We start from the raw sequence: 21,768 nt of genomic DNA on the forward strand, positions 1-21,768 counted from the left end.
TTTTCCTTGGAACTGATATTGGTGTAGTCATCTCTATTGTCGGCCGAATTGGAACTTGCTTTGGTGTAGACTTTGGTCTTGCTTCTTGTTCTGCCACTCTGTTAGATTCTCCTACTTCATATACCATTATCCTTTGACTAACTATTCCCGTTTGTAAACTTGGAACTACTAGTTGAGATTCATGTTTCAATGTATACTCAATCATGGAGTTTACATAATTGAAACATAATAGTGAAGCAAACTTCCCCGTCTTCCACTTAGCTCTCATTTCTGCATGTATCCTTGTAGCCACATAAGCTACCTAATTGAATACTATGCTTTCATGTGTTCCTATCACAGAAAATAGTAATCGCTTTGTCATGTAGGTGGTATGCCGATTCAATGTTAATCGCTTCTGAACGAATCCCATCCATTCTATAAGTTCAAGCATAAGTACCTCTTGTACCTTCCATCCTTGACTTTGCTCGAGAGACGATATTCTTCTTTTGAAGTAGCTTCTTCGCTAGAAGTCATTTGACGTGTCTCCCTCCACCTCAAGCTCTCCGGTTGATAAATGCAAGACCTTGTGTAAGATATTCTCATCTATCCCAATCAAGAGTCCTCTTACCACACTCAAACCATCCTCTAGATCATAATTTTCTATATATTTCGCCACTCATTCTACATCAATTGGTGGTAGTTTATCCGATCCTTGCAAAAACGTAAATAACTATGCATTTCTAAAATCTTTTTGCCTTTTCAATGACCAAAAGATATCTAACTTCATCGGTTCCATGTTGGTGATAACTACATGAGATGACGATCCCAGATCGTACTTAAACCTCACATTGTTGTGACTTTTCGATCGTTCTAGTGCTCTCTTTGCTCTTTCCATCGACATTGTGAAAATCAATCTCTCAATACTTCCTCGCACTAATACTATTACTGATTATTGTCGTAAAGCTTACAATTCAAAGCACAATGTCTGAAATTTGTAACAATGAAATCTTTTATGAGTGCCCCACTCCTAACTACTTACTCAAGATCCAAATCAAGAACATCTAATCCAGTGTATCTTAATCTCACATCTAATCAAGAATGTCTAATTTCCTGACTAGTCAGTTTCAGTACCCAAAACTAACCATCAATTGTTTTCTAACTATCACAACCTTTTTAATACTGTCGATAATCATTATTATAGAGACTCCCTCCTTCCACTAAGTAAACCCATCTTGGGTTTACGTATAATACAGACATAACTGATTTCTATTAACGTGTGTTGTGAATTGGGTTCCCAAAAAATCTTCCAATTGAATTGAACCATTAGAAAAATTTTCCACCACCCGATATGGCTCATGCCATCTTACTTAAAATTTATCAAGAAAGTTGTTAAAGTGACTATCATAAAGTAGCACCAGATCATTGGACATAAAATATTTTGGCCGTAACTTACTATCGTAATAACTCTTTCTACGGTGCTGTGTAGCTTCCATGATCAAGAGAGCCGTAGCCTTAGCTTCATCCAATTTTTCCAATTGAATTAACCTATATTGAAGAGATTCTCTTTCTCCCAGATGTTCATCCAACGTAATTCGTAAACTTTGGACTTCCAATTCAATTGATAGAATTGCCTCCTGACTGTATACCAATTGAAATGAGATAAAATTGGTAGTTAATTTATACGTAGTACGGTATGTCCATAAAGCTACAAACAATTTAGTGTCTTAATCGTTTCCCGCTCCTGAAATAGTCTTTCTTAAGATCTTACATAGGATGCCGTTTGTCTTTTCTATCTACCCATTGGCTCGTAGATGATAAGGTATAGTTTTGCGGTGCTTGATCTCATACATTGCTGTTAATGCTTCAATTGTTGTATTAATAAAATGTGTGCCGTGATCACTAACAAATTCTTTTAGACAACCAAAATGAGTGATAATGTTCTCATATAAAAATGTTGCTACGGTATTGGCATTATCAGTTTTTGTTGCCATGGCTTCCGCCCATTTGGTGACATAATCAGTGACTACTAGAATATAATGTTTATGGCCATTTTGAGAGGCAGTAGCAATGGGTCCGACAAAGTCAATATTCCATTTTTTGAATGGTGCCTGTACCAAAATTGGTATCAATGGCATTCCAAAAATTTCAGTAGGGCGATTAATTCATTGACAAAGACCACAACGACGAACATATTGGTATGCATCCAAAAACATTGTTGGCCACCAATATCTAGCCATTAAAGCATTACGTGTGGTGCTATCACCCGCAAAATATCGTCCACAACTGTCTAAATGACATCCTTCCAAAATTGTACGAATTTCACTTTGAAAGATGCAACGGCATAAAATTCCATCCCGCCTTTGTTTGTACAAGGCATCTCCAATCATGGTATATGGTGCACTTTTAAAATCAGATACTTCTTTAATTTTTTATTATAAGAATTTAGAAAAGTCTGAAACGTTAGATATTGGATCAATTCACCATATTCGGGTGTAATGATATCCACAGCGAATAGTTGTGCATCCGAAAGAGCATCGTTTATTGGCTCATTACCCAGTATATTAGATAAACGGGATAAGTGATCTGCATTGGCATGTTTCTTGCCGGATCAAACATTAATCGTAAAGTTGAATTCATAGAGAAGTAATACCCATCGAGCAATTCATCCACTCAATTGAGGTTTATTTATCATTTACTTAAGCACGTCATGATCAACGTGGAACACAAATGGGTATCCAAGTAGATAGTGGCAGAATTTTTGTACATAGTAGATCATTCTGAGGGCTTCTTGCTTGGTAGTATTATAATTTCGTTCTGCAGTAAGAAATTGTTGGCTCACATAATATATGGAATGATCTAATCTTTTTTCATCCTTTTGACTAAGAATGGATCCAATAGCAACATTGGACGCATCCACATAGACATGAAATGGTTTTGTCCAACAAAGTGTTACAAGAATTTGGGTAGATACTAATTTTTGTTTCAATTCGTCGAATACAAAAGTACAATCTTCAGTCCATATTGGGCTAGATCTATTTAACAGGGGTTTCTTTAACAAGTGGATTAACAGGTTGACAGATAACTGCAAAGGATTCAATAAAATACCGATAGTAGTTGATATTGCTGATGAAATCACGCACGCCTAACATCGTATCTCGCTTTGATAAATCTAATATACGAGTAAATTTATCGGGGTCCATAGTAATACCTTCAACAGAGACAATGTCTCTCTATAGCTTTCCCGATGGTATGCCAAATTGACACTTCTCCAAATTTAGAGATAATCCATACTTATTGTATTAATTCAAACAGTTATCCAAGCATGGTAGATATTCAGCCATTGTACTAAAAGTGCAAAAATCGTCCAAAAATATCTCCATTGATAAACGTAGATAATCTTGAAATACTTGTGTCATTATCTGTTGGAAAGTAGTTGGGGCATTACATAACCCAAATGGCATTACTTTATAGGCAAATGTACCCCAATCTGTGGTAAACGTAGTCTTCAACTGGTCCTCTTCGACAATTTTAATTTGATTATACCCCAAAAATCTGTCCAAAAATGAGTAACATTCATGTCCGGCCACTACGTCCAACATACTCTCTGTAAATAGTAACAGAAAATAGTCCTTCTTAGTAGCCGTATTTAACTTTCAAAAATCTTGACATATCCAGATTTTTCCATTCTTCTTCGGAACCATCACGATTGGCGACATCCATGAACTATGTGGAACAGGATAAATAAAACCCACATCGAGAAGTTTATCCAATTCCTCTTTTACTAAAAGGGAATATTTTGGATTAAGCATGGGTTGTCTTTGACGAACTGCCATAACACCCTCCTCCAAAATAATCTGGTGCTCACACACGTCGGCTCGAATCCCTTTCAAATCCGCATACGACCACGCAAAGGTAAATTTGTGATAGACAAAAAATTATTTCCAAGCATCCAATTCTGTACTTATAATACCGGTATATATTTTAATTAGCTGTGGCATTACGTTGGTACCCAGATTAATGGATTGACATACAGGGTCTTCAACAATCTCTAATTTAATCGTCTTCTCCTGATCTGAATATCTTGTATTATCCGACACATGAGAACTACCCAATTCTGGTTTTAATGTGCTGATTCTATTGACTGCAAAATTGTTCATCTATTCGGCAATAGCATGATGCGAGTTAGTCGCATCCTCCTAATGCTGTAAATATTTGTCAGGACCTCCACATTGGTAGACTCCTGCCTTTGCTGTTGAAGTATTTTGTCCTACCCCAAATTACGGTGAACCTATAGCATCGTCAACTTCCTTAATCGATTGACTCTCGTTGTCCGATGTAAATTCTGATTCTGGCAATTGAGATTCTCCATGATATTATACCGGGTACATCTGTAGAACAATCTGGTCATGGCCTTTTTCAATTGTCAATGTGCCTCGACTCCAATCGTTCTTAGCTTAAGCTTGATAAAACCAAGGTCTGCCCAGTAAAATGGAATATAATAACGTAAAACTCTATAATTGACATACAATATAATCGATTTTGTATGTCAATCTCACGATTACATTGACAATATTACGTAAGATTCCCATTGGTTTTATCCAACTATGATCTTTCATTTACAAGACCAATGTCATAGGTAGCAATTGCTTTAGATCCAAGTCCTCTATTGTATCTGCGTTCATTAAATTCACTTTGGAGCCACCATAGACTTATACCCCTGGAATTAAAATGCCATCGATTGATACATTGATTGTTGGTGCTCCCGGATCCGAGTTTAAGCTAACTTCATGAATTTCTTTAGTACAAGATCTTCGTCATATTAGAGCTAAATTCAATATAGATCAACATTTCGGTGCTACAACCAAAAGTTGCTTCATTATAATTGAAGGCTGAATAACATCCAAATCCTTCAGAATGTCGTAGGGTTCTATATTGAGAGTAATTCCCAATGTTCTTTTACATTTCATTGGTTTTAATTTTACTCCGTTTGGCAGCAATTTCTTCCTGGCGATTTGAATTGCCACTGGTAACTTTGCCAACTTTTCTACTACTAAAGGTTCCTTTAATGCATAAGATCTTTTATTGGGCTGTATAGGTATTGGTATTTGGTTAGTTGGGATCGTTCTTGATGGTCTCGACAAATTGACACGTGGAACGGAATTGGGTTTCTCAGTTTGTTGAGGTATCAATATTGAGATACGTCCCAATACTGATATTGGTTCGTTTAGCCCCATAGACGGTGTTACTTGCTCTCCTGTGATTAGTTTATCTAGGTCCAGAATTAGATTCTTGTCTTTCTATTGGTCTCTGGTAAGCACTGCGTTCACCACCTCGAGACGATGTACTAGTGAGACTCGTTGAACAGGACCTTTGTCCTCCGCCGGTTGGCTTATTTGTATTTGTTGGTCTTGATTATTATAATTAAAGGATGTATTGCACTGCTGATAAGTGTGACCAAACTGCTTACAATATCCATATATTGGAGCATAGTCATCACTGGCCCATGGATTAGGACATTCACTTGCATAATGTCCAATTTGTTTGCAACGATGGCAATGAAGTGGTCTCCTGCCAACTCCTTCAGGGATATTAGGTGTCTCTATTGGTATATAACGGCTAGGTCTGTTCCATGTCGGATGAGTAAAGGATCCTGGTTAACCCATTGTTACTGTAGAGTCTGGCATTGGCTTCGCCATGGGTGGATATTGATAGTATCCTGGTTGATTCATCGCCAATCCGTGAGTATTAGTGTAGAATTGGTAATTGGTCTTCGAAACCCCGTACCAATTCTTTGTTGGTAAAATCTAGAATTGGTCAGATGGTTACCAATTGGTATTGGTAGGAATTGGTAGTTAGCGGGAAAAGCGATTAACAGGCCAAAATACGTACCTTTTGGAATCTGTTAACTGCCATGTCAGTTGAGTAGGATAAGTGGGTTGAGGAAGATGACCTCCAGGCCAAACTGTGATAGTCGTGAGCCAGGGTAAAGCTTGGAGCTACCCTTTTGTTTTCTTTGCTTTTGTGTTTTTCTTTAGTATTGGATTTAAAAAAAAGATTGCTGAAACTGTGATTGAGATATTGAAAATTATGAATTCGAATTAATTAATTTGGAGAAAGAAAGTGTGATTGTGATAATAGAGATTATTGCATTGTGTTAGTAGCACTGGAAGATTGAGTAAAAGTAAAGGAATTGAGAATTGAAGTACTGTGGAAAGAGATTAAGCATCATGTAGATGTCAGGAATGTCAGTGATATTGAGTAGCTGCAGGGCAGTGAACGATTGTAGAGATTGTGAAGGGATTGAATTGAGATGAGGAAGAGAACTTTGGAAGTTTTAGATAATTAATACATAATCAATTGTGACATAACATATCCAATTCATACAACGAGTCTTTCCCCGAGATCGAACCCACCTATACTGATCAAATATCTTGGTATTTTGAGTCCGAGTCAAACGACGATTACATTTTTGGCACCGCTGTCGGGGAAAGAACAACAGTACGAAGTATTAAAAATTGAATGTAAAATAGAAAAGGGAAATAATTCCAATAATAAAAATATTGGAAGTTAAATAAAAGAATTATAAGAATGTTTGATTTAGACTTTGAGAATTTTTGGCCAAGGTCATCAAGAGAAAGTTATCTCCATGAAAATGGCTTGCAATTTTTGTACAAACTTGAAAAATTCCAAGGTGAAAGAAAAGATTTAATTGATCAAATTTTAATAAGAGATGAAATGATCAATGATTTAAAATTGGAATTGCAGAAAGAACATGAAACTTTTCAAATTCGGAAAAATCAATTGCAAGAAGAAAGGATATTTAGGGATATAAAACAACAAGAGTTCGATATGAAATATCAAAGAGAAGAATTGTTAAAGGTATATTCTACATTTGAAAGTAAAACTTTACAATTGAAAACTGATATTTCAAAATTGACTCAACAAAATGAAGAATTAAGTAGTCAATTGGAAGAAATGAAAAAAATTAACCTTGATAATGACTATAAGAAGCAAAATTATCAATTAAATATTGAAGTTATGGAAAAAAATTTGGAAATGCTTCAAAGTTTTTGTGATACAATTACAGCACAACGTGATATGGCTGAGGATAATCTTACCAAATTTAGTCATAATGTGCAGAAAAATAAAAAGAATTATGAATTGTGTATTGAATCTTTAAAAAATGAATTATGCACAAAAACAAATGACATGATCAATTCATTGGAAGAAAAAGATGATTTATTGGAAGAAACTTCAAATCAAAAAAAGATTATTTATAATTTGAAAAGTAAATTGCAACATGAGCATGAAAAATTTCAACAATTAGAAGAAAGAAACCTTGAATGTATGGAAAGGAAAGAAGCAACATTCAAACAATTACATGAGGATATGAATTATGACAATTTGGAATATAAAGATAAGAATATAAAATTGGAAATTGAGATTACTATATTAATTGATAATAATAGTAATTTAGTTTCACAACTAAATGAAGAAAAATCAAGATTCAAAATTAAGTTGAGGCCATTGTAAACAAAGTTTTGTCAAAAGGAGTTGAAGAAAATTTGCAATCAAAGATTTTAAAGAATAAAGAGATTTTATTTCTAGCTAGACAAAGAGGTGAAGCTTTGGCAAAATTAAAAGTTAAGCCATTGTTTTGCAATCAAGCCAATGAAGGTTGCTTAATAAAATATTTTGAAGTCAAATTCAACAAATTTACAATCTTTAGTACTTGGAGGCATCATTATTTACCAAATTTTAAATTGAAGAATGAAACCATGTCAAATTTGCTTAAAGTAGATAAGCAAGAACCAAAGCTGTTGAAAAAAATTGTTTTAAAGAGGACAATGGATTTCAACATGTGGAAAAGAAAAACTTTTGCAACTCAAAAATCAATTGTGAAAACTAAAATATCAGCGTTTCTTTATGAGAATTTTCATTCAAATTTAGAAGGTGTGAAGGAAATTTTATATTCTCAAACCTTTAATCTCAAAATTAATAAAATAATTATGGATCTTAAGACGTCTATGACATGTTTAATTGATAACTGTACGACTATACTCAATATTGGTGGTTTAAGATTTACAAAATCTTATGAAGGATGTTTTCCAAACATTAAGCAAAGTATGTGTGCAATGAATTCAAAGTATTATCATATATTATTTTCAAGCAATATTATTGCATCAAATGGCAGTTTGAAGAATTTGTTTCTACAAGTGTCAAGTAATGAAAAAATATGGGATCCTGGCATATTTGAAAGGAAAGAAATTCATGCACTGAACAAAATAAAGATATAAATCAGTTTATAAATGGGAAATCTAGTCTAATGGTAATCAACAAGCCAATTCAGATTGGTAAAGATCCAATTTAGATTAGAAATGACCCAATTCAAAGATGGAAATGACCCAATTAAATTAGAAAATATCCAATTTCAGATTGGAAAAGACCTAATTTAAATATTGAAAGACGAAGGACCAATTCAAATATTGGAACAGACCCAATTATTGAAAATCAACAAGAACCAATACATGGCGAAGGTACTCCAATACTGTTTAAAAAAGAAAGTCTGATACCAGAACCAATAGCAGGTTCAATTTTATTAACCAATTCGACCAGTATATTGGGTTGTTCACCAATTTTAAGGAGCCAATTTCAACCAATGTGGGTGGCCAGTCTTAACTCGTAAGAGAACCAATTTTACAAACGGGATCAAGCCAATTCCAGAACCAATTCCAACTATTGGGAAGACCAATGCACCAGTATCAAGACTTGAACACTGAAATAGAAGATGAAGAAGTGGAGGAGGAGGTTACCAATTTGAAGCCTGGCGCACCAATATCCACGGAAGAAGCCAATGATGCGACAATTTAGGAAATCGGTTATGCTTGTATAATACATAAACCCGAGACGGGTTTTTTCTATATTGGTGGGGAGGAGGAACGAGTGGTCATTACGTGCTGAAGTGACGGCGCAAGTGTTATGATGGGAATTGTAACATGGGTAATAATGCGATTAAGACAGGAAGTGCAATACAGAGGCCGTTACGAAGATCCTAATAGGCTAGGCGTCAAGAGCACGTCAGAGTACATCAATTCAGGAGGAGAAACATGGTAGAAGTTAGGAGTGGGACTCCATTTTTTGCATTGTTTAAATTGCAATTTTTGTGAGCCGTATTCTTGAGTGTGAGTTTAGAGTATTGTTGTGAGTAGAAGAGATGGTGATTTGTAAGAAGAGGACAGCTACGAGAGATGAGAGACAGCGTTCAATCAGGTCGAAGGGCGAAATGCCACCAATAGAGTGTGTTATAGTGACCAATATGGAGCCGATAGCTATGGACATCTTTTGGTCACAGAAGAGACAGAGAGAGTTTTGCACGGCGCAGGTGTATGGATTTTTGAAGTTTTCGCAAAAGCTGCCACCAATTGACATAACATTGGTAACAGAATATTTGAAGAATTATGATCCGGAGGATGGATCCAGTGTGGCGCATGGCAGAATTATTGGTATAGATGAGGTGGTGCTGAACAAGGTATTATATCTTCCCATGGGTGAGTTGCCAATATCGGGAGATCTAGAGTTTGATTTTGTTCCAAGCAACTACTTCGAGTCGGGAAATGAAGCATTTGAGAAGAGTCAAGGGTAGAAAACAGTGGATGCACTTTCGCCAAAGCTAGTAGAATGGATGCGGTTTGTGCAGAAGAGATTAGGGTTGAATCGGCATATGACATATATATCGAGAAGATTGTTATTTTTGGCAATTGTGACGTTGGAGGAGATGGTCTTCAATTGGACAGCATATGTTGCAACAAGGATCCATACGGAATTGGACACGAAGAGGAGAACAGGGAAGGTTACCACGTTGTTGTGTTCCAATTACGTGTGTAGTGCCATTAAGTATCAGCTGCAGCAACTAGTATTGGTGGCGAGATCGGGACCTGTAGCGACGGAGACAAGACCGGAGCCAGTACCAATACCATCAACACCAGTAGAAGGAGCGCCGATAGCAGAATGCAATCAAGCTAGGAATCGCGATCGGACCAATGCGAGTTCATCATCAACGGAATTGGTCCCCCCCAGCACCAATAGGGCAGAAGCAACACCAGTATTAGTGCAATATTTTCAACGGGTGGATTCATTGGGAGGTAGTCAGCAGGCAGGAGAGCTTAAAGAGTTGATCTCGGCACAGATTAACCAGCTACATTTGGCAGTTGTAAGGATGGACAACGAGCTGAGTCTTCGACAGAAATTGGAGGAGAAGAACAAGATTTTGGAGAAGCAACAATAGAAGATCGAGGATTTACAACGCGTTTCAGTAATGGACGCCCTCAAGTATGCTAAATTGGAGCACCAGATCAAAGAGAGAGAAGGGGAATAAACCAGGCAGCACAAGATGATGAAGACTCTGGCGGAGCTTAACAAGCAAGAGTGTATTGAGTTGCGGAACCAGTGTCAGAAGGAAATGAATCGGGCAGAAGAATTGGCAGCCGAGAAGACTAAATCGGAGGACGATTTACGTAGGCAATCGGAGAGTTCAAAGGTGGAGAATGAGAAGTTAACACTCCGGATTCAGAAATTAGAAGCCGAGGTATCTACATTGAATAAGCAGAAAGAAGCAGCCAATCCCGCCAATACATCGTCAAGAGAATCGGAGATACAGGTGCATGTACTCAAAGAGCAGCTGAAGGAGCGAGACAACCAAATCGCATTATTGGAATCTCAGGTGCGTACATTGGGAGCGTTGAACGAAGATCTGACAGTCCAACTTAAAGAGGAGCAGACAGAAGAGGGAGAGGAAGACGAAGCCAACCCAATAGCAAAGCATATTGGAACAGAACAAGGCGAACAACAAGTTCAAGAATTGGAGGAAGAAGATGATGTGCAAATGTTGTAAAATTGGTGTATATTGGTGTTTGCAAGGACGCTGCACAGGTAGGAGTAGGACTATGTAGAATTGGTAATTGGTCTTCGAAACCCCGTACCAATTCTTTATTAGTAAAATCTGGAATTGGTCAGATGGTTACCAATTGGTATTGGTAGGAATTGGTAGTTAGTGGGAAAAGCGATTAACAGGCCAAAATACGTACCTTTTGGAATCTGTTAACTGCCATGTCAGTTGAGTAGGATAAGTGGGTTGAGGAAGATGACCTCCAGGCCAGACTGTGATAGTCGTGAGCTAGGGTAAAGCTTGGAGTTACCCTTTTGTTTTCTTTGCTTTTGTGTTTTTCTTTAGTATTGGATTTAAAAAAAAGATTGCTGAAACTGTGATTGAGATATTGAAAATTATGAATTCGAATTAATTAATTTGGAGAAAAAAAGTGTGATTGTGATAATAGAGATTATTGCATTGTGTTAGTAGTACTGGAAGATTGAGTAAAAGTAAAGGAATTGAGAATTGAAGTACTGTGGAAAGAGATTAAGCATCCTGTAGATGTCAGGAATGTCAGTGATATTGAGTAGCTGCAGGGCAGTGAACGATTGTAGAGATTGTGAAGGGATTGAATTGAGATGAGGAAGAGAACTTTGGAAGTTTTAGATAATTAATACATAATCAATTGTGACATAACATATCCAATTCATACAACGAGTCTTTCCCCGAGATCGAACCCACCTATACTGATCAAATATCTTGGTGTTTTGAGTCCGAGTCAAACGACGATTACAATTAGCACAAACAGTTAAAAATTGAATTACTTTCATTCCATCTTGGCTTCTTATTCTTGCATAAGTTAAACCATCATCCATTACTTTTGTTTCCATTCGTGTGGAAATAATATATGGTTGTCCCAATATAATAGGGTATGTAGACATGTCTTGTACAAAGAAATTCTGTTCATGAATAACATCTCCAATTGTCACTTTGATATTTGGACATGCTCCATACAAATCTCCCTTAGAATTATTCGCAGCTCTTATCATCCACCCATGTTCAGTATCAATAGGCTATTTTTCCTTGTTATATAATTCCTTTGATATCAAATTGATTTCAGAACCATGATCAATTAATGCTACAACTGATTCTTCTAAATTTTCCAATTTTATTAAAGACTCTGTTGTAACCCTTGTCCAATGACTTCTAGAATAATGGCTAGAAGCTTAAATGACATCTTCTTTTTCTGCAAACCTTACTCGCAAGACATCTCCAAAATTTTGTATTTCATCTTCTTCATCTTCATTTCTTTCTATTGCTCTTATTCCTTATGCATTCTATGTTATAGAGTCTCCTAAAGATTATCGTTTTCTCTTTATTGTATCAATAATAACTTCATGAAACTCACGCTTTGCAATTCCTAGAATTTCACCAATTGTGAATTCAACCTTTCTACTTAAAATCCGCTCCTCCAAAACCTTCTTCAAATCTATAGCTACTTCAATATCTGATTGTAATTTATAAGCAGGAGCCTTTACTTTTTTTTTTCCAATTTCCCTCTCTTTTATAGAAATATTCTCCATTGTCTCTTCATGAATAGAATTCTTTTGTTGTCGTGCTTTTTCCCCCCTTGTAGTTCTTTTTGAGGGCTCTTCATTATTTTCATCTCTCCTTCATTTTTCTTCTATTAATGCTTCATGTTGACTCCTTGCAATATGAGCATGTACAGATAATCTATCTACTGGATCATCCCACCCAGTAATTTATCGAATGTTATTACCAACACGTTTTAAATCATCTCTAGTAAAATTTACCCTTTCAGCATACCTCATTGCACTTGTCCACAAAGGACTAGATTCTCTTGAAAACTCAAGATTTATACTTAAACATCTACTAGGATCTGCTTCCACCCAATATGTTGATGCTTCATTGCTTGAGATTGTCTGCACTTTAAAAGTATCTCCAATAAATAACTTCATTCTTCCTTTATGAAAATTTGTTTCTAATTTTTTTCCATTTTCTTTTGAGTGTATCATTCCATCTCTAAAAAAAACAACTCCTTTACGTAATACCTCTATAAATTCTTCACATTCCCTCTTCGAGTGATCTATGCTGTCACACCACATGCATCTATGTACTACACCCTCCATTGGCCTTGATCTTTGTTTTATTGATATTTTTGATGATTGACCTTTCTCTTCAAGTTTTGCAAATTTTATTTACAAATCTCTCATTCCACGTATGATTTCATCAATTTCCGTTTCTTCTTTCTTTGTTGTAGCCATTGAAGGTTGAATCAAAGATGTCGGATGGATACTAGGCACCTTTACCTTAGATGCTTGTAATGGTCTTTGATCACCTCCCATATCTTTTCTCCTTTCTCTTTTTTTCAACGTCTTTATAACATCCTCTACTATTTTCCAATTTATTGTCAATGCTTCATCTTCTTTTTTATCTTCAAGCATGAATTCCAACTTCTCTTACAACTTTCCATCAGCTGCTTGAAGAAAGAGCTCCACCTTACTTGGATCCAATAATTATCTTTCTTTCTTTGATAAAGAAGAATATTGCTTTTCAAACTCCTTTAATAATTCTATTGCTAGAAGATCCTTCTCTGGTTTTTTAATCCATTCAAAAAAAGACCTTTTTGTAATCCTATCACTATCTTCTAAGAAAAACTCATCCTTCAAAGCTTGAGAAAATTTCTCCCATGAACCTCCAAAGTGTTGTATAAGAAACTTAACTTGATTTCTTAACTCTCCTGCAGAGGCTAATTCAAATAATTGAACCATCTCGCTTTCTAAAATATGCTTCAACTCCATTTCTTTTATATAACATCTTAAATATTTTATAATATCTTTTCCTTCAAATTGATTGTTCTTGTCCACAACTGCTTGTAATGCTTTATTAGCCATACTCTCTTTGTGATCTTTAACTTGTTGTTCTTGTTGTTGTATGAATAAGGTTGTAATGAGGAAATCCGAATTGCCACAATTTTTGAATTAAGTATAGTTTAAATCGGTTCAAACACAAGAGAAAGAACTGTTGCATGAGTTAATTGTTAAGATCACCATTAATTGAATATAATCATTTCATATTCAATAAGTTAATTCCCAATCATTGAATTGTATAATATTAATTCTTCAGTACCATGTCTAATTTAATAACTTCAATTACAACATTCTCAATTTCTTATCAATTCTCTGTAATTCTAACTTCATTTATATTTTCCAACTCAATGGTCATTCAATCATTTCCAAACTATCATCTCTCAATCTATAACACTATTTCATGTGCAATGTATAGAACCAATTCTGGTCCAATACAGCATTCACTGTAATACTGTGATCAACACACAATTCTCATAAACTTCTCTTTATAAACACAACGAAACATCAAAATACAAAAAGAAAGAAATAGAAAAAATAGAGGTAGCACCTAAGCATACCCCGGCTCTAAGACTCACAAGTCTGGCCCTAAGCTAATCAATCTTTCTCCTACTATACCCTTTTTTAGATTCCAACCGGTTTTTGTCAGTTAACTGTATCTTGGAACCTTTCACATGACTATTGGTTTCCTGATTTCATCAATACTGGTTCTAATCTACTAAAGTCAAAATTTTAGCACTAACTAATTTACCCGTTCTACATAGCCCCACTCCTAACTGTGCCGCGTCCTCGCAAACATCCAATTTTAGAACCAATTCTCTTAATATTATTGGTTGTCAGCATTGGTTGGCTCCGATAATTCATCCAATAAGATCGTTTCAACTGGTGCTTGCGCCTGAAAATTGGGTTCTTTGATTTCCTCTTCTTTTTCTTCTTCTTCTGCCTTTTTCAATTGCTCAGTTAAGTCTTCATTGGCAAATCCCAGCACTCGCACTTGCTCTTCCAACTTTGCAATATACTTCTGATGGTCATCAAGCTTGGTCTTCAATTCTGCAACTTCTTCAGAATTGGAAGTACTCACCGGTTGTCTTGTTAAATCCAATTCTGCTTCCAAATTTCTAATGCGATCCCGTATTGTAGCAACTTCTAACAACGTCTGTTGATGGTCTTTCTCCAATTTTGCACATTTCTCTAGGGATTCCTACAATTGTGTCCTTGCTAGATCTCGTTCCTGCTTCGAAAGATCTTCTGCAGCTTGATGAAGCATTCTATCCATCCGCCAATCCTTGTCCATTTTGTTTAACCTAACCTCCAATTCTGTATACTTCGTCACTTTCTCAGCCAACTTCTCCTCTAATTCTGCAATTGTCTTCTATTGAGTTGCAACCAATTTCTTCTGATTCTCCAAATCTTTACTCAGCTCATCACTATCTTGTAATTCGTGCACCATTCTATACAACCTGTTGAATTGGGGTAACAGTGTCTCCACTTGATATAACAGCATCTCTTTAGCACTTTTCCATTTATCACTAGAACTATATTGACCCTCGAATTGGGTAGATGTCTCTCCAATCAACCGGTTTGGTAAAACCAAAGCTAAAGATGGTTCTGGTCTTTGATCCAATTTTTCCTTGCCCTTAGAACTGGTACCCACCGCGATTGATGGCTGATTGGTTTGCTCCTACTGATTTTGCACTATCTACTCAGGTGACTTGGCTCGCTCAGTCTCCTTCTGTCTTTCTTCAAGGGTGACTACCTTCCCTGATTTCTTCAACCTCGCCTTCTCTTGTTCTTGTAGAGGGAGTTTCAACTGATACTTCACTACCTTAGAAATGTAATTCGAACAAAGTAATGTAGTAACCTTCCCTAACGTCCTCTTGTATGATAACTCGTTATGCATACGTTGAGCTACAAACTCTGCCCAATTAAACTTCATACCATCCATTGAAGCTACTACTACGAAAAACAAGTTCTTGACAATATATGTTGTATGTCTATTTAACGCCATTCTCTTCTGAACAAATCGTAACCACTCTCCCACTTCTGGTTTAAGAACGTCCAGTACCTTCCAACCCTGGCCCTTCACAAACGCGTCGGCCTTCGAACGAAAATATAGCTCCAGATTGAACTCCACCGTCACCTCCGATCCTACGGCCAGTTCTCCAATTGGCAAATACAAAACTTTGTGTAGAATGGGCGCCTCCAATCCTACCATACGATTATGCACCACACTCGAACCATCTGATGGGTCATAATGTCACACAAATTCTTCTACAATAGACGGATCTAATGGCAGTAAAACTCTTGAATATCGTAAGAAACCATAAACATCCGCCTCCTTGAAATCTTTCTCGAATTTTCTCTGCCACAGCAAGTCAATCTGGCAATTCTCCATATTTGTGAACGTTACCAGCTCCAATTCTGGTAACTCATTCCTAAACCTCACATTCCTTGACCTATCATCCCTCTCTTTTGTTCGCTTAAGACGTCTCGCCATTGTGAAACCTTAATAACAAAACCTCTCACCCTAATACAAAAACACCTCTTTCGGTGTACTCAATTGCTCGGCTACAATTGCAAGAATGGAGGTACTAATTCAGAAGTGCCCCTCTCCTATCAATTGCAATGGGTAACATCAAAATTACGGCGTACTTAACAAGTCTCCCCTCCTCATCATTAAACATACCCATCCTCAGGTTAAGAGGAAATAATAATGAATTTGGACTGATTAGACAATTACATTTGATATAACTTTAATCGATAACCATTAATACGTGTAGGCAATTTAATGCCAGAAAAATCTTCCAATTGTACTGATCCATTAGGATAACAGTCAATAACTTTGTAAGGTCCATGCCATCATACTTGAAATTTTCCTGGAAAATTCTGAAACCAGCTATCATACAGCAAAACCAAATCATTGGATTTAATAGTTTTCAATTGTAATTTGCTAACGTAATAACTTTTCCATCGTTTTTGAATGGCTTCCATAACCATCAAAGCGTGAGCTCGATTCTCATCAAATTTCTCCAATTCAGATAACCTAAATTGAAGCGACGATGTATCATCTAAGCGTTCATCCACTGCAATCTGTAAACTGAGTACTTCCAATTCAATTGGTAAAATAGCCTCTTGCCCATACACCAATTGGAAAGGCATAGAATTGGTCGTAACCTTATAAGCAGTACGATAAGCCCATAAAGCTGCAAACAATTTTGTGTCCCAATCGGTGCCAGCATCCGAAATTGTCTTAGTTAATATTTTACATAAAATTCTATTAGTCTTTTCAGTTTGACCATTGGCACGAGGATGATAAGGAGAAGTTTTACGATGCTTGATCTCGTACTTATTTGTTAACGCAGCGATAGTGTTATTAATAAAATGAGTTCCACGGTCACTGACCAATTCTTTAGGGCATCCAAACCGGGTAATAATATTTTCATACAGAAAATTGGCTACAGTGGCAGCACTATCAGTTCGAGTAGCAACAGCCTCAGCCCATTTTGTAACGTAATCCATAGCGACCAATATATATCGCTTTTGTCCATTGCGAGAAGCCGGTGCAATTGGTCCCACAAAGTCAATACCCTATTTTTTAAAAGGTGTTTGAGCTAGAATTGGTACTAGTGGCATTGCAGACGTAACAGTTGGTCTACCAATTCGCTGACATGGGTCACAATGCCGGACATATTGATGGCCATCCGCAAACATTGTAGGCCACCAATAACCAGCCAATAAGGCCTTTCGGGCCATAGCATCTCCAGCAAAATGACCACCACAACTATCCATGTGACACCCTTCTAAAATTAAGTCAACTTCACTTTGATATATACACCATCGTAAGACATCATCTTTGCCCTTTTTATACAGTACATTTCCAATCATTGTGTAAGGAGTGCTCTTATAAAGCAATTGCTTCTTCATTGTCTCCGTAAAAGTTATAGAAAATGTTTGTGATGTTAAATATTGAATTAAATCGGCATACTCTTTCGAAATTATATCAACAGCAAACAAATTAGCATCAGGTAGGGAATCTGGAATGGGGTCATCTCCCATCTCCTTAGTTAATCGTGACAAATGATCGACATTGGCATGAGATTTACCAGGTCTGACAATAACTGTAAAATTAAATTCTTGTAGCAATAATACCCAATGAGCAATTCGTCTACTTAATTGAGGTTTATTAATCATATATTTTAAAGCATCATGATCTACGTGGAATACAAAAGAATATTCCAATAGATAATGCTGAAATTTTTGAACTGAATAAATCATTCCCAAAGCTTCTCGCTCAGTGGTGGTATAATTACGTTCAGCAGCAACCAATTGCCGACTTGCATAATAAATTGGATGATCACAATTCTTTTCATCTTTTTGACTTAAGACTGCACCAATTGCAACATTGGATGCATCCACATATACATGAAAAACTTTAGTCCAGCAAGGAGAGACCAATATTGGAGCGGATACCAATCTGCGTTTTAAGTTCTCGAAAGCAACGGTATACTCATGTGTCCAAATAGGACTCATCCCATCGGATGTTGGCTTCTTTAAAAGATTAGTTAAGGGTTAGTAAATTACTGCAAATGATTGGATAAATCTTCGATAATAACTAACATGTCCCACAAAACCTCGCACACCAGCAACTGTATCGGGTCTAAGTAAATTGGCTATTTTTTTCACTTTATCTGGGTCAGTAGCAATTCCTTTTTTGGAAACAATATGCCCCAATAGTTTCCCTAAAGGAACACCAAACGTACATTTTTCAGAATTCAAAGATATACCGAAGTGATCACATTGATCCAAACAATTGCCTAGCCATTTCAAGTGGTCACAACGTTTACTAAATGTGCAGAAATCATCCAGGAAAATTTCCATGGAACTACGCAAATATTTATGAAAAGCCTGAGTCATAACACGTTGAAATGTAGCTGGAGCATTACATAGCCCAAATGGCATAACTGTATACGCGTAGGTACCCCAATCAGTTGTAAACATGGTCTTTAATTGGTCATTCTTAGCAATCTTTACTTGATTATACCCTGAAAACCCATCTAAAAAGGAATAACACTCATGTCAAGCGACTGCATCCAATATACTGTCCGTAAAGGGTAATGGAAAATAATCTTTCTTAGTAACAGCATTCAATTTGCGATAATCTTGGTAAATGCGGATTTTCCCATTCTTTTTAGGTACCATTACAATTGGGGAAACCCACTCACTATATGGAACTTCGTAAATAAATCCAACTCGTAATAATTTATCCAATTCTTCTTTTACTAACAGCGAATACTTCGAATTCAACCGATGTTGTCTTTGGCGAATTGGTCTCGCAGTTTCTTCTAACACAATTCTATGTTCTGCAATTTCCGCCGGTATCCCTCGTAAATCGTTGTAAGTCCAAGCAAATACAGGTTTATGCTTATGAAAAAAATTGATCCAATCTTGAAGCTCTCGTCCTTGTATACCACCATAAACTTGAATGGGTTGACTCTGGGTCTCTAATCCCAGATTAATCTCCTGACAAACTGGTTCTACCAATTCCGGTGCTTCCAGTTGTTCATCCGGTTCTGAACCCGTTACCAATTCTGATGAATTGGCACCATCCATTTCTGGCTCTATTGCACTAATATAGTTGACTGCGTAATTGTTCATCCATCTTGCAATGGCATGGTCAGAATTGTCAGTATCTTCTTGGTGAATTAAGTACTCTCCTATTCCACCACATTGATAAATAACTCCTGTATGTTTTGTAAGAGATTGAATTTGTTCATATTGTTCGTTTCCATGAAATGGATCCTCATCATCGCTTGATTCACTATGTCCTTCTGAAGTAAATTCCGTGCAGGGTACTTGTGATTCGCCATGATAGGAAACTGGATACATTTGCAAAACAATTTTATTGCGCTTTTTTCCAATCGTCAAGGTTCCCCGTCCCCAATCATTACGAGCCTTCGCATGAAATAACCAAGGTCTATCCAATAGAATTGGGTATGATAACGCAGAACTCTTCAATTGAAAGACTACATAGTCGATCTTGTATGCAATTCCCGCAATAATTGTCTCCACATCTACTAGAACTCCCATCGGATGGACTTTACTATGATCCGCCATACATAGTAATAAAGTAGTAGGCAATAACCTAGTCAAACCCAATTTCTCCATGGTATCCTCTGTCATCAGATTGACGCTAGAACCATCGTCTACTTGGACGCCTAAGATTAAAACTCCGTCAATAATAACATCAATTGTAGGTGCTCCAGGATCCGGATTTAAACTCACCTCATGAATCTCTTTGTCTCGATGTCTTCGTCATATCAATGAAGAAGTTAGAGTAGAACGACACTCTGGTGCTATAGCCAATAATTGCTTCATGGTAATAGCTGGTTGGATTTCATCAAGATCCTTTAATATATCATATGGAGTTAAATCAGTAGTAATGTCCAACGCTTTCTTCCGTCGAGTCTTTGGAAACTTCAATCCCTTAGAAATTGGCATACTCTGAATTGGATTGGATATCGGAACCTTATTGGATTGCGAAACAGAATTAGGTGGTTCGATTGGTGCGGATATTGGAATACGCGATAACGTTGGTATTGTTTCTATTGGAATTGATTGTACTGGACATTGAGAATTGACTCCTCCTGGTGCAATCGGAGTCGAATTGAATGAATCGATAGGAACCAATACTGGTCGCAATTGGTTCGCTGGTTTTACAAATATAGTCACCTTCTTTTGAATTGGTTCAGGTTGTTCTTCAATAATTTTATCTTTTTTAAGAATTGATTGAAGGTACCGTTGACCTCGAGTTTTTACTGCTTGGACCACTTCAATATGATTAACTGGAGAGTCTTGAAGAACTGGATTGGTATCCTCTTGGGAACTTTGAATTTGAACCTGCTGATTGCGATTATTAAAATTAAAAGGTGTGTTACATTGGGCTGTTGTATGTCCCGATTGTTTACAATTTCCTTCGTAGAACATTCATTCGCATAGTGCCCATACTGGCGACATCGAAAACAACGAACTGGTTTTCGTCCCGTCCCACTGGGTATATTGGAAGTTTCAATTGAGATGTAACGACTTGGTATGTTCCAAGTAGCCTGAGTAAATGATCCTGGTTGACCCGTTTGTAAGGAAGGCTTAGGCATAAACCCGTTATTTCCTTGATAATTTCGTTGATTTGGGTGGAACTTCTGAGAATTAGGTCCAAAATTTTGGTTATTAGAATAATTGCGGTTTTGATTATTAAATCGATTACCATTCCATCCATTACGGTTGCTCCCTTGAATTTGATTTACATCCCATGACATTGGTGGTGACATGGTATTATTAAAATGTGGATTTGACAAATACCAACAGTTATTAGTTGGATGCTTCCCCCCACAATTCATACATTGAATTTTCATGTTTCCTGGTGAAGGACAATCTTGAACCATATGACCTTGTCCCTTACAATTGGTATACCATACACTGGCTCGGAAATTGGTCTGCTTTGATCGTTTCTCTTTTTCTTTGGCCATATTTACTGCCAACTCTTCCATTTTCTTGGTTAAATTCAATAATAGCGTTTCGTTGGTTTTTTTCGAACCTGGTAACATAGATAATTCCTACGTATTAACGCCAGGCGGTTGATACGGTGTAAATTGAGGGTAAGTGCTCGCCATCGGAGATGGTACAGCTTGTAACGGAACTGGGTTAAGTACCCCTTGGATTGGTACGGTAGAATGGGTCGCAGGTGCCATTGCTCCAGTAATACTATTGGCTAAATTACTCCAATTTGGAAACTTAGAAGATCCTTGAGTAGGAATTAGTGTCGGGTTTGAATTTAGGATTCGGTCATAATGACATTCCTGCCACACTTTGGCTCTAACAAGCGATAATGCAACTGTGGCGGGTTGATTTTCTTTAACAAACATTTTCAATTCTGGTGGGTAGAACCCATTGATCAATATTGATAAAATAAAATTTTTAGGTAAATGATTATTGGGCCAACGGCAAATTATGTCAGCTACTCACCCATAATATGACTCC

The 21,768-nt window shown here is 36.8% G+C and overlaps 1 protein-coding gene across 1 annotated transcript; it reads right to left on the bottom strand.

Annotated features, from left to right (window-relative positions):
• Positions 1–17,322: 17,322 nt before the first annotated feature.
• On the bottom strand, positions 17,323–21,479 carry LOC141046211 (uncharacterized). Its single transcript, XM_073538880.1, has 6 exons — positions 21,349–21,479; positions 20,700–20,837; positions 18,834–20,041; positions 18,366–18,695; positions 17,720–17,852; positions 17,323–17,515 (listed from the first exon to the last, which is right to left on the bottom strand). Exons 1-6 carry the CDS (start codon positions 21,477–21,479, stop codon positions 17,323–17,325), a joined length of 2,133 nt encoding a protein of 710 aa, XP_073394981.1.
• Positions 21,480–21,768: the final 289 nt, after the last annotated feature.

This window comes from Physcomitrium patens, chromosome 14 (genome assembly GCF_059467195.1).
Source record: "Physcomitrium patens ecotype Gransden chromosome 14, ASM5946719v1, whole genome shotgun sequence".
Classification (NCBI taxonomy): domain Eukaryota; kingdom Viridiplantae; phylum Streptophyta; class Bryopsida; order Funariales; family Funariaceae; genus Physcomitrium; species Physcomitrium patens.